The sequence below is a fragment of the Colossoma macropomum genome, unplaced genomic scaffold (assembly GCF_904425465.1).
Source record: "Colossoma macropomum unplaced genomic scaffold, Colossoma_macropomum, whole genome shotgun sequence".
Lineage (NCBI taxonomy): Eukaryota > Metazoa > Chordata > Actinopteri > Characiformes > Serrasalmidae > Colossoma > Colossoma macropomum.
The window spans coordinates 13,992,877-14,005,105 of NW_023494792.1; the positions used below are offsets into that span (position 1 = coordinate 13,992,877).

The 12,229-nt window shown below is 39.6% G+C and overlaps 1 protein-coding gene across 5 annotated transcripts in view; it reads left to right on the top strand.

Annotated features, from left to right (window-relative positions):
- tmem266 (transmembrane protein 266) overlaps positions 1 to 12,229 on the top strand; it is a 64,573-nt gene that overhangs the window by 6,535 nt on the left and 45,809 nt on the right. For 4 of the 5 annotated variants that reach the window (XR_005007492.1, XM_036576091.1, XM_036576094.1 and 1 more), the window contains one exon: positions 11,485 to 11,673. Coding sequence is in view for 3 of the 5 variants with exons in the window: in XM_036576091.1 (XP_036431984.1) it covers positions 11,485 to 11,673 (189 nt within the window). In the remaining 2 variants the exon portion in view is untranslated. Of the gene's footprint in view, positions 1 to 11,484; positions 11,674 to 12,229 lie in introns of those variants that run through there. The other variant, XM_036576095.1, reaches the window with a different exon arrangement.

Sequence of the window (12,229 nt, forward strand, 5' to 3'; positions counted from 1 at the left end):
GTGGGGTCTTTTGTGACCTCTTGGATGAGTCGTCACTGCGCTTTTGGGATAATTTTGGTCGGCTGGCCACTCCTGGGAAGGTTCACCACTGTTCCATGTTTTCGCCATTTGTGGATAATGGCTCTCACTGTGGTTCGCTGGAGTCCCAAAGCTTTAGAAATGGCTTTATAACCTTTTCCAGACTGATAGATCTCAATTACTTTGTTTTTCATTTGTTCCTGAATTTCTTTGGATCGCAGCATGATGTCTAGCTTTTGAGGATCTTTTGAGGATCTTTTGAGGATCTTTTGGTCTACTTCACTTTGTCAGGCAGGTCCTATTTAAGTGATTTCTTGCCAGTTATAATAGGCCTGGGTGTGGCTAGGGAAATTGAACTCAGCTTTCCAAAGATGTGCAATCACTTTTTCACACAGGGCCCTGTTTTTCCCTTAATAATAAAGATCTTCATTTATAAACTGCATTTTGTGTTTATTTGTGTTATCTTTGTCTAATATTTAAATCTGTTTGGTGATCTGAAACATTTAAGTGTGACAAACATGCAAAAGAATAAGAAATCAGGAAGGGGGCAAACACCTTTTCACACCACTGTATATAAAATATTTTTGAAAATGGTTCTACATAGCACAAAAAGGGTTCCTCTATCATTACGATGTCAGGCCTGTAACAGTAGAAGAACCCTTTTTGGTGCTATATAGAACCCTTTTGCAATCCGCAAAAAGCTACGTTGTTATGTCCTTCCACCGAGCGGTCCTGTGGCCCCGACTACGGCTAGCTAAGCTTGCCGAAAAAAACAGGCTGAGCCTGGTTTTTAAGCGTTCCATGTTGAACCATGTCTGTGTGCAAAAGCCATGGGAACAGTTACCCTCCGTGCTCAGAATCCTTCATCCCTGCAGTGGAAAAGAGGCCCCTGACGGTCACAGCTGTTACTTTTCTTTAATGCTGGGTGTTTGAGGCAGAGTTCGGTAACGTCTAATTTAGCTAAGTAACTTAGCGCGTTAGTTAGCACTAGCTTCAAGTTGTGTCCGGTTCTGGAACCGTAAGTCACATTATGCTAGCGTGTTAGTGTGTAGTTATAAGAGCTTGGTAAATCCACTTTGTGACAATGTCTCTTGTAAAAAGTGCTAAACAAATTTTAATTGAATGCAAAAAGTCATTTTGCACAGATATTTACAAATTTACTTTTAGATTTTACTTTTAGATATTGGTAATGAAGTTTGGACCAAAACCTATTTTCCAGTTGAACAAAGTATTCAAATGTGGATTAATATATATATATAGTTAACGACAAGGTCAAAGCAGCATGAGAGCTCTTTAATACGGCACCTCACTCTGAAGCGCTGCTGTGGTGCTCTAACCTGTGCACTCTAGCACCGTTTATTTAGTCTGCTGCATGGGGAGTTGATATCATCATTTATGGCCACACACTGATGTGCTGTCAGTTTCCCAGCGTGCCGTGGGACTCATGTAGCGCCCAGCCTCTCTCTGCCTGTTTCTGCGTCCTTACAGCACCTGACCCCCTGAGCCAGGATCAGCAGGATGTGGGAGCTGAGTTAGCCATCTTGGCTGGGAGCTCCAAGATACTGTGTTCGGTCGCCTGCCATGCATGCAATTAGTTCGGCTCTGGGTAGAATCTGCCCTTTCTCACAGGTTTGAAGGAGCAGCCTTTTTTACTCAAACAAAACCTAGTCAATGAGTTCATAAAGCTGATCTGGTCAGCGCGAAGGGGAAATCTCTGCAAGCTGTCATATATTCTTGTTTATAATTACATGTGAATGGGCTCTTAGATGGGCTTTGGATTTTGATGACAGTGTTGATGGCCAACACTGGTTGGGGGGATGGGTTTAGTGTGAGGGGCAGAATGCAGAAATAGGGCATTTATTAAACTACTGATGTGTTTGTAGAGGCTGCCTTTGAGTTTTCAAATAGGACAGCAGAAAATTGTAATGCAGTCTATGCTCAGGGATCGGTATGAAAAATCCCTGCCATGATATCAGTGACCAAAGTGATCATAGTTTTCAGGATTATTGGGCTATTGAAATCATTTCACCACAGGTTGATTGACCTTTTTCAATTTAATTTCTCATACTTAATGGTAACCTGCCTATGACATAATCCAAAATCTCATGTGCGGTGAGAAAAAGGTAGATGAAGAACACCAGTGGATGGGGAAAACCCATTATAATGTCCCCCCTGTTTGACAGAGCAGTGAATTGATGTCGTTTATGCTGTTGAACTTTGTTTCCTCAGCGGAGCTGCTGTGTAAAAACAGATGAGAAATCCTCATGCAGTATTATCTCAGTCCAGCTATTTTCGTGCTGCTGAAGTGCCTCTTGGGCTAGAGGAGGACAGTATTCTCTCTCTCCCTCCCTCTCTCATTTCTCTCTTGCTCGCTCTCTCTTTCTCCCTCTTTCTCTGATGGATGGAACGCGACTCATATTCACTGCCAACAGGAGACAGACTGACTCACAGTTGAGAAATAACAGGTACTTAAAAAGTTAGCCACCCTTGTGAAGGTAGTTTTATTGGATTTATGCTTCGTGTTTAGATTTGAAACTAGAGAAAAGCACTGTCAGTGAGGATTTGTCATGGGTGACTATTATGGGCTATTTCATAACTCAGCTTTTTGGGGTAGATACAAGCAAATTGTATACTTTTCATTTTCCAACATAATACATATTTTACCTCAATAAAATGATATTCAGTGTATCTCCAGGGCATGTTTGTCAGTAAAGATGTTCTACAGTCATATATTGAGTAGGACACTGTGAGAGAGGTTTCAGTGCTTTTATAGGTTGAGAGGATGCTCTCTGTCATCACGTTTTATTGGCATAGCTTGTGTGTCCTTCCATTTACTATACAAAAAACACATTATGAACATGTGAATATGTATATGACTGCCATGTGGTTCTTAAAGGGGATCTATCATGTTCATTTTCATTGTTTATTATTAATTTTATTTTTAGGGTCTACAAGAATAGATTCACATGCTTCAGTGTTCCAAAAACACATTATTTCTCTCATACGGTACACTCTATTCACCCTGGCTGTGTGAGAGTTTGCGGCTATAAAACTATCAGTGAACAACAAAATGTTCACAAATACATGCCACAGTTTACATACAGCAAAGTACCACATCTTTTTAGTCTTTAATAGCGCCGCAACACGAAGTAGCTCTGCAAACATATAACCAAAATACTAACGGCTAATGACAACAGGCTACAAACTCTCAATGACCACGAACTAAACCACACTGTGAAAATGAAACTAACACAACTAACAAGATTCACACAGGCCTTAACAACAGTTAAGAAAAGATATTCACTTCATTCACCCCAACAAGAGCAGATGATAAACTACTGAATGCATTTCACTCTGCTCTGTTTCTCCTAAATGTGTGACACGCAGAAAGAACCAGAATTTAGCTGGACCTAACTTTTTTCTTCAACATAGCCTTTTCTATAAATAATAATAATAAAGAAAGAGTAATCTATTAGACTAATAAAGTTAACTATTAGAGCACACGTTTGCAATGCGCTTAATGCTGTGAGATGTAGCACCCTCAGACTTGAGTGCAGTATCTGTTTCACTTGCGCGTACACAAGCCGGGTAAAAGTAAATTGATAAATATTGATACTGTCATCACTGTATCGATATGTGTATCACTATGAGCTTATCCATGATATATTGCTGTATTGATATTTTAAACCTTGGTCTACTGTCCAGTTATTTACAGACTGCACTGTATGTGTGTGTATGTATGGGTGTGTGTGTGTGCGTGTGTGTGTGTGTGTGTGTGTGTGTGTGTGGGGGCATTTGGTACACTGATATTCGCCTATGCATCCACTGCTCTGTACTATAATGAAGGCTTGTGCTTAAAACAGGTCAGCTAACATGTAGCCTATTTGTTTCTATCTAATAAGGTTTCTCATGTTTTGTTGGAATAAAGCCCCGTTATTGGCTTGGTGCAGTGTTAGCCATATTCAAGTCGACTCTCTCTGCCAGTTCAGCCGGGGAAGCCAAAGCTTTAACCACCCACACGACAGCTATATTGCATTACATTACATAATTCCTTTGGTGAACAGACACATCTATCTAGGACAGTGCTCAAACATAGATCACTTGCTTAGTTTAGTACAAGTAAGGAACTAGTGAGTCTATACAGCGCATTAGTTTAAATGTGTATGTCTACATGTGACAAAGTAAAATGTATCAGCAATACATGGAGTTTTTTATGGAGCTTACTGTGTGCTATCACTATAAAAAGAAGTGCCTTGTTGCCTTTATGTGTTAGATGCACACATTCATAACAGAATTCAGATATCTAAGAATTGATCATTGATTTGTTTCATCAGAGTTATAATAAAAGTCAGCAGAATCTGAAGAATATTCTTACACGTTTTCTTTCGTAAAAGGATAGTTTGTCACACAAATAAATACAAATTTCCAAGTTTGTTAATTCATGTTCTTTACACTTCAGCACTGAGCAGATTAAAAGGCTGAAATAGACACTTTGCCCCAAGAAGGGTTAGAATGGTCAGATATTCATTATAGCAGTGGAATATATGTGATATGCATAAAACGGTATTCAGCCTCTGTGCTGGCTATTAAGCCAAAGTGAGATTCCCCCACTCACCTTCAGAAATCATTACGAGACACCACTAATCACATTATCTAATCTGTATCAGAGATACGTTGGGTGAGAGAGTCTGCTCTCAAGGTGCATGACACTCACCATTGGTGGTAAGATATGTTACTAGCTGACTCATCCTGACAGCTTGTTGCTTGAGTGCTCTCTGCAGCAGCTGGCTGTGAGAGCCTAGCAGATGTGCATAGGACTTCTGCGAACTTAAGCTGTCTTTAGCAAAGAGTGCTCTTGGCCTGCTTCATGCAGGTGCCTCTGTAGCTGGTTTCGCCACTGTGGGATTAAGAGAGACGGTTGTTCTCCTTTGTGTGGTTTCAGTTCTGTTCAGTGACAGTTTCAGAATCAGGTTTCATTAACCAGATAGTGATTAACAGTGAATGTCTTTATGGATACGCCACATGTTTAGAAATATGGTCTTCCAGTGTTCATTGCATTATAAACTTGTACTGTGTAAATATGCACGATGATACTGGAATCATATCGGTATTGACGTTAATCAGTATCGATATCGGTATTAAATAATATCAGCATCAGACAGATTACTCCCAATTTCTACATTTTATAAATGTTTATGTATCAGTGTCTGCTTTTGCATCTGCATATATGTACATGAAAAATGTTGGATAGCGGCATTGGCACACAATTCCCATATCAGTATATCCCTAAACTTGAACTTAAACTTGAAACAGAGATTTTAATTTTATGCAGCTTCCCCAGAACACAGTAGTTCATTGTACAAAGTTCAAGTAGTGAACATTTTATGTCCTATATTTTTTAATCTGAGCCATAAATAGCAAGTCATTTATTTGGCTATAAAATGCTGTTTTTATCCATGGTTTTTATTTATTTACCATGAGCATAGTATTACATATTGACACATTTGATCTACTGTTTGTAGACATCTTTCAGATTTTGAGATCATTGAGTTTTTGTGGCTACCACTTGTTTTATGACTGCTGCGTGAGATACTCACATGAAGCTGTGGGTAGCTAGCTAGGAGAGTGTGTCAGTAAGCTACCAGAATGCCAATGACTCTGATGCCCTCCATATCTCACACACTGTGCTGAAACAGCGTTTCACTTTTTTATGAGGTGACAGATGCTCATAACTCAGTTTAGCACTCAAGTCTACTAAAACCATATATCCTCAGGAGATGTTTTTGATTAAAGGTTTTATGCTAGTATGTTAGCATTTTTGTTTGCTTCTTAATGGAAACATGCTCAGTAAAAAAAAGCAATTGGATAATCTGAAATTTCAGCAACTGTTCTTGTCATTTCTGAAACCCAATTTGCGTTATCACTGAAGTCATTTTGATCCATTACTTCATTGTCCTAGTTTTAACCACCTAAGGACCTTTGAGTGTTATTGATTTATTTAATAGATTGATTTATGGCCACATTTCACTGTAATCATTCCTCCCTGGGCCAAGTGCGATAGTCTGAGTAGCTCTGCAGTTCAGTTACCCACCTTCGCACAATAGGATATTCTCTATATGTCAGTGAGATTCAATACTCTTGCAAGCAGTTTCAGTTGAGCTTCATATTCACTCCAGCCCTGCACTTTTGTGCAGATGGCAGTTTAACTTTGCTCTTCAAGCATTTCTGTGGTAGAAAAAGTTATGACTCTTTGGACTCTGCAGATTTTGTTTGCTCCACAGTGAAAGGCTTGTTACTCCAAAATATTCCCAGTATTTGCTTTCGATCGCTAATTCATCTGAGCTTGTTAGAAGTGGATAATCATCACTTGATAATGTTTCTTTACTATTGTTAATAACTGTTTGGCCCTCTTTTCCTGCCACAACACTGCACCATTGCATGCAGCATTTGCTCTATAGATTCTCTTTTATCTTCATACATTTTAACTGATTTATTTGTTAGTTAAGATAAAAATGAATCTTTACTGTGTAAGTTTCACTTTAAAGTTGAAATCTGTGAAAATCAGTTTTGGTTGAGCGGGGGCTAGAAGGTAGTCCCTGTGGGGTCCTTTGTTTTTCTATTTCTATTGATCTTTCTTTGCTGATTAATGACTGCGGGATGTAAACTCATTAGAGGCAGGCAGCTGCTCTTTTTGATTTGGTCAATCTGTGGAAGTCAAGAATTACTAAGGAATGTATTGTCCTTGTCATATCTAAACCTCATAAGTCTATGATTTATTTATTTATTTATTTGTTCGTTACATTATTTGCCAGTACCATCTGCCCTTTACTGCCCTGCGTGTATTTGGATTAAAATCTTTACAGTCAACTTAGGATGTTTTTCCATCTGCGGTAAAGTTAGGAGAAGTTGTGAGGTTTTGTTATGACAGCAATGATATGTATGACATGAAAACTGCTGTATGATATTTCATAGGGACACACACATTTCTGTTCTGCATTGTTATAACACAACATCAAGTTTTGAGATATGGTTTGGAGTTTTCTGGTCCAGTGGTGACATCAGTATGAGTTCTGTTTGTGTCAATTTTTCTCTGTTTGCTGAAGTGCTGTCTATGCTGAAGTTCATCTTCTCAGGCTTTGTCTTTAGAGTGAAGGATGGCACTCTTCTCACCGGTACCCTTAGGATGGCATTGAGCCAGGGGCTAGAGCTCATGAGCACCTGACAGTGCTGAGCCTTTGCATATGATTATTTGGAAATGTGATTTTGATACTGGGAACAGTCTGTGCATGTCAGGCCCAATTAGAGCTGTGCTTGCGATCAGTGGAGAAGGATGCCAAGTGTGCAGATAACATCAGGGAGGACAGTGGAGAGCGTGCTGAGGCTGCTGTTTCCCAGCCAGCCCGAGTAGAGGCTGAGAGAGCAAAGGTACAGAGAGGTACAGATGGAGCACTGCTCTGGAGAGAGAACTGTTCTGCTGTCAGCATCGCTGTGGTACTCTGTACTATACTGCTATAAAGCTGTTTTTCTTGTCTTTTGGCTGAGTAATTGATATCTGTGAAAAGCATGATAACTTGTCCCTTTGGAATTAATGGTCAATTTTTAAATTTTATTTCTGATCATGAACACAGAAGTGCCGCATTTACTTCAAATTAATTTGTTTCTTTTCATGATGAAAGCACAAAAGTGTTTGATTGGATGTTGCTAAATGCCTGCGGACCATTTTGACCACCATGGAGCCAGCAGCATGTCCCATTCACCCTCCCACTGCGCCGGAAAGCCTCACCTACATACCCCACTCACCCTCCTGAGATCGAACTAGAGCTATACAATCGTAGACATTGTTCACCTGCCTCACACTGTAAGGAGTTCTTTAAATATTCAAACTAACATGTCATTTTAGGCTTCTAACAGCAGTTATTTAATTTTATTTGGTTTATCTAAATACTTCTGGCTACTGACAGACTCATTTCTTTCCTTTATTTGTTGTCCATTATTATATATTCATTAGTCGATTCTGCGATTCTTTTCTTTATTTATATTGCTCTTGTGTAATTGTTGTGCTGTCTCTTGTCAACCAGAGGAGGCTAGATTCCCCTTTTGAGTCTTTGTTCCTCTCAAGGTTCTTTCTCTTGCTCTTCAGGACATTTTCTTTGCAACTGTCACCCTTGGCATGCTCACTTGGGGCCTGGACCTGGGTTTCAGTCAAGGTGCTTTATGAGAATGCCTGTTTTAAAAAGCTCTGTACAAATTAATGTAAATTGATTCGAAAGTTTACTTCAAATTAGTTTTTAGGTTTTAGAGAACTAAAACGGTAACTGAAAAGCAATTCCACCTTACCTGAGAGAGGAGAAAACACAGGGCTAAGAAAACAAGAGCACAACCTTTGAGAAGAGCATGCTAAGTAGGAATTAGTCATGAAGCATAAACAAACTCGGGGACGTTTGGCTCTCAAGCTCCGACTGCATTAACATTTTAGAGAGTGGGTCAAGACCAAGACACAAACAGCCACGCTACTCAACGATGTCTCTCTCCATTTACTCCTCTATCATAAAGGCACTATGCGTTCTTTAACCGGCACATTTCCCCCTGACTTTGTACTTACTACATGATTTCCTTTTGTTCCTCCTTACTTTTAATCCTTCCCTCCTCTCTTTCTTTACACAATGGCATTATTGATGTCCTCTCTTGGAGCAGGCTGGGATGAGTGCCAAGTAGCAGCTCCTGCTCGCCTCTATTCTGTCCTTTCCTCTGCCCTTGATTGAGCCATTTTAAGGATCGCAAGTATCGATTTCATTTACGAGTGCAGTGCTGCTTCGTATGGCAGTTATTATGACTGTTATTATTACGTTGTTGGTGACTGTGAAGGTAAAGCCAGGTATCCAGGTCTTCATGGCCACTTCCATTGGGATTTGGTTAACGCAGACATCTTGCCTCATTATTTTATGCCCTTTGAATGTGTAGCCCACATAGTGTACGATAACACGGGTGTTCAGAGAACAGAGGCCTATTTGTGGAGTTTGCAGAGATGTACATTAATTGCGTTGTTGTCCTGAGATTGAAAAAGCTATTCCAGGCTGCAAACGTGAGACGAATCGGCATACCTCATCCAATCAATCAAGGGCAAACCTGGCCAGAATGAAGCAGGATTTCAAGCTCCTGTGCTGTATGTATGTTTTCTCTTATGTTCTCTATCGTGTATGTCAGTTTTGTTTGTTTTATTTATTTTTCTATTGTATATAGATAATAAATGTAAATAAATGTGTTTAATATGGGAAAAACTCATATGGGTAATATGGGTAAAATCATTTTCTGAAAAATATTCCTTTAGACAAAACCTTGCTGGCTCTACGTTGATTCAATGTCAGTAGTCAGTGTGTTTGAGGAGCAGTTTGGATCCATGGAATCTATGTTGAACATTCAGTTGAAGCCTACAAAATTTTCTTGTTATTTTCCTTTAAAATTGAGTGTCCAAACAGATTTAGGACAGTGCCAAAGCAAAGATGTTTACTCAGAGAAATGTTTCATCCATCTGAAGTGGTGTAGGTATTCCTGTATTTTCATATACAGTGAGTCATTGTACCATTTCTTCACATATGTATGTGGTGGCTTTGATTCTGCACTGGGTCTGATCTCTTGCTCCGAGTCCCGTCAGCCTGTAAAGCATGTGAGTGTGTTTCAGTAAATGGGATTGTACTCCTCTCCCTGTGTGATTCAGCTCCCTCTCCTGTTCCTGCTCTTTCTCTGTTTGTTTTTGTATCCCGTGCCATGTACTGATGAAATAAGGTGCGCTCTTCATCCCTGACCTCTACTGAGTCTGTATCCACAATACACACTGTAATTTGTTATTCACGCTGTGTGTGTTGCCTTAATATTTCGGCCCAGCACGTCTCCTCTCCGTCTTTGCAAGACTGCTGTGGTGGCCCGAAGTGTGTGCGTTTTCGATTTACTGGCCTCAGGACTGTTAGTTATCTGTTCATTTATATTTTCATACATTTGTTTTGTGAAGGGCTGCTGTCATTTGTGGTGGAATTCAGCTTCAAAGCCTCTCTATGATAATACGCAGATGCAGTGCTGTTTTCAATCAGAACGTGTCTGTCCCCCGTCTGAAATCTGAAATCTTCTGCTCTGTATGAGGCCAGGACCAAAGAATCTATACACCTTTATTCTTCCCTTTTTTAACCACGGCTAACTATAGCACTGTGAAAAAAGTCTAGGGCCTCTTGAGAAAATTATATTTAAAACCATTACTCTGAGCAGTATGCCTTTATTGTATTGGAGAAAGACTGAAAATATAATACAAAGAAATAAAAAGAAACATTTGTATAATAAATTTTGATTTTATGTGTGTCAGTATTTCCAATCTTTTCCTCAAAGCGAATTAGTGCTTCAATAAATTGCATTTCATTAAATTAAATCAGGTGTGCTGGAAGCAAAGACACAGGAAGGTCTTTTAAATTGGGGTGTTGAAATTTATACATGATGTTTTAAATTTTAATTTGTTGGTAATTTACATCAAACCAAACAACATGACGTGCCATAATGTGGCAAGAGGCGACAATGTACACATGTAACTGACACATCAGACCCCATATGCACATCCTCACTCTGCTCTCTCTTCTTCTGGACAAACTTTATGCCAATGAGTTGAGTGGTGTCCAGTCAGATTCACATGCACATACTCAAATTCACATACAGAGTAGAAGATATTACTGTTGATAAAATAGACAAATATATTCAAAGTGTGGGACATTATTAATTATTTTTGTTTAAAAAACAGTGTTAGACTGCTAAAATGACCTACGGCTCTTTGCAAGTCAACATGCTTGTGTTTTTGCGACCTGCCCCCATCGTGGACAAGTTGTTGAGGGAATTGATTTAGCTCACTGTAATGACAATACAATCTAAACAGTTACAGCTACTGTAGATTTTGAAAATATATGAATAAAACATAAAAATACAAATTATAGTAATCTTTTTTTTAGTGTTATTTTTAACAGTAACAATCCTGAAATCTGGTGGTCAACACCCCCACTTCCCGTGTCCCATGTATTAAAGTTTATTTACCTTTGTTATAATGTTATATAGTGTTTTTACAAGCAAAAAACAAAATTATCGATAATTTTGAATTAGTTTCTCAGGTTGCCGAAAAGTTTTGCAGGGTACTGTATGTCATAGTGTCTCACCAAATATGGTCAACGCTTATTATTTGCAAGGAATGAAGGAACGATTGTTATTTATGAATGTTAGTGTGTTTAAAACGTTAGCCTATCACTCCAGGTTTACACTTTACTGAATCTCTCTCGTTGCTATGTTGTATGCTGGCCATTACTTTGATGAAAAATGTGTCAGTGACTGTTTAGTTCACTAGGTTTTCTATAGTTGTTTCTGTGTCAGGTGCAGTAGTGTGTGAAGGATCAGCAGGCTTTTCCAGCAGGCAGTTGTGTGACTGACCCCCTGTGTGTGCAGGCCCTCTCAGCCGGCCGCAGTGCCCGACCTGGAAGTGATCTCCCAGCAGGTGGAGGAGGAGGGCCAGTGTATGGCTCCGGTGCAGCTGGTCAGCTTTGCTTACAGGGATCTCCCTCTGGCCGCTCTGGACATCTCACTGGCCGGCTCACAGCTCATCTCCAACCTGGACGAAGAAGACAATAGAGAAGGGTAGGAGAACACCTTTCACTCATCAGCATGCATTTTACACTGCGTCATTACTTCCATCGGTAACGGTAGACGAAAACATGCACACACTGACATGCAGTCGTACGCAGGAAAAACCCTCTCACTGTGTACTGTTCCCATAATGGTATGTAATGTTTCTATTTTGATCTTCATGATAATGCAGTATGGAATGACAGCTTTGGCAGTTCACCTTCTGTAAACAATATAGAACGTCTTTACTGACCTAGATGATGCAATGCCAGAGTGACCTCATATACCTACTATGTCTAAACCTGCAGTGGAGTGATTTTACAGTGGTTATTTTCTGGTGACCAAATACAACATTATCACCTAGCAAATGTCATACTTTTACTGTTTAAATGTTGAGATTTGTACACTCATTTGTTGTGTAGTCTAATAAAGAGTCTGTTCTTTCATCCATAATCGTTTTGGCCCTGATGATCAGGGTGTATGAGACTCAGCATTCAGAACAATGAGAACCACAGAGAGACAAACAATCTAAAGAATCAGGAAGAACAGCATACTGTGCAACCCTTAC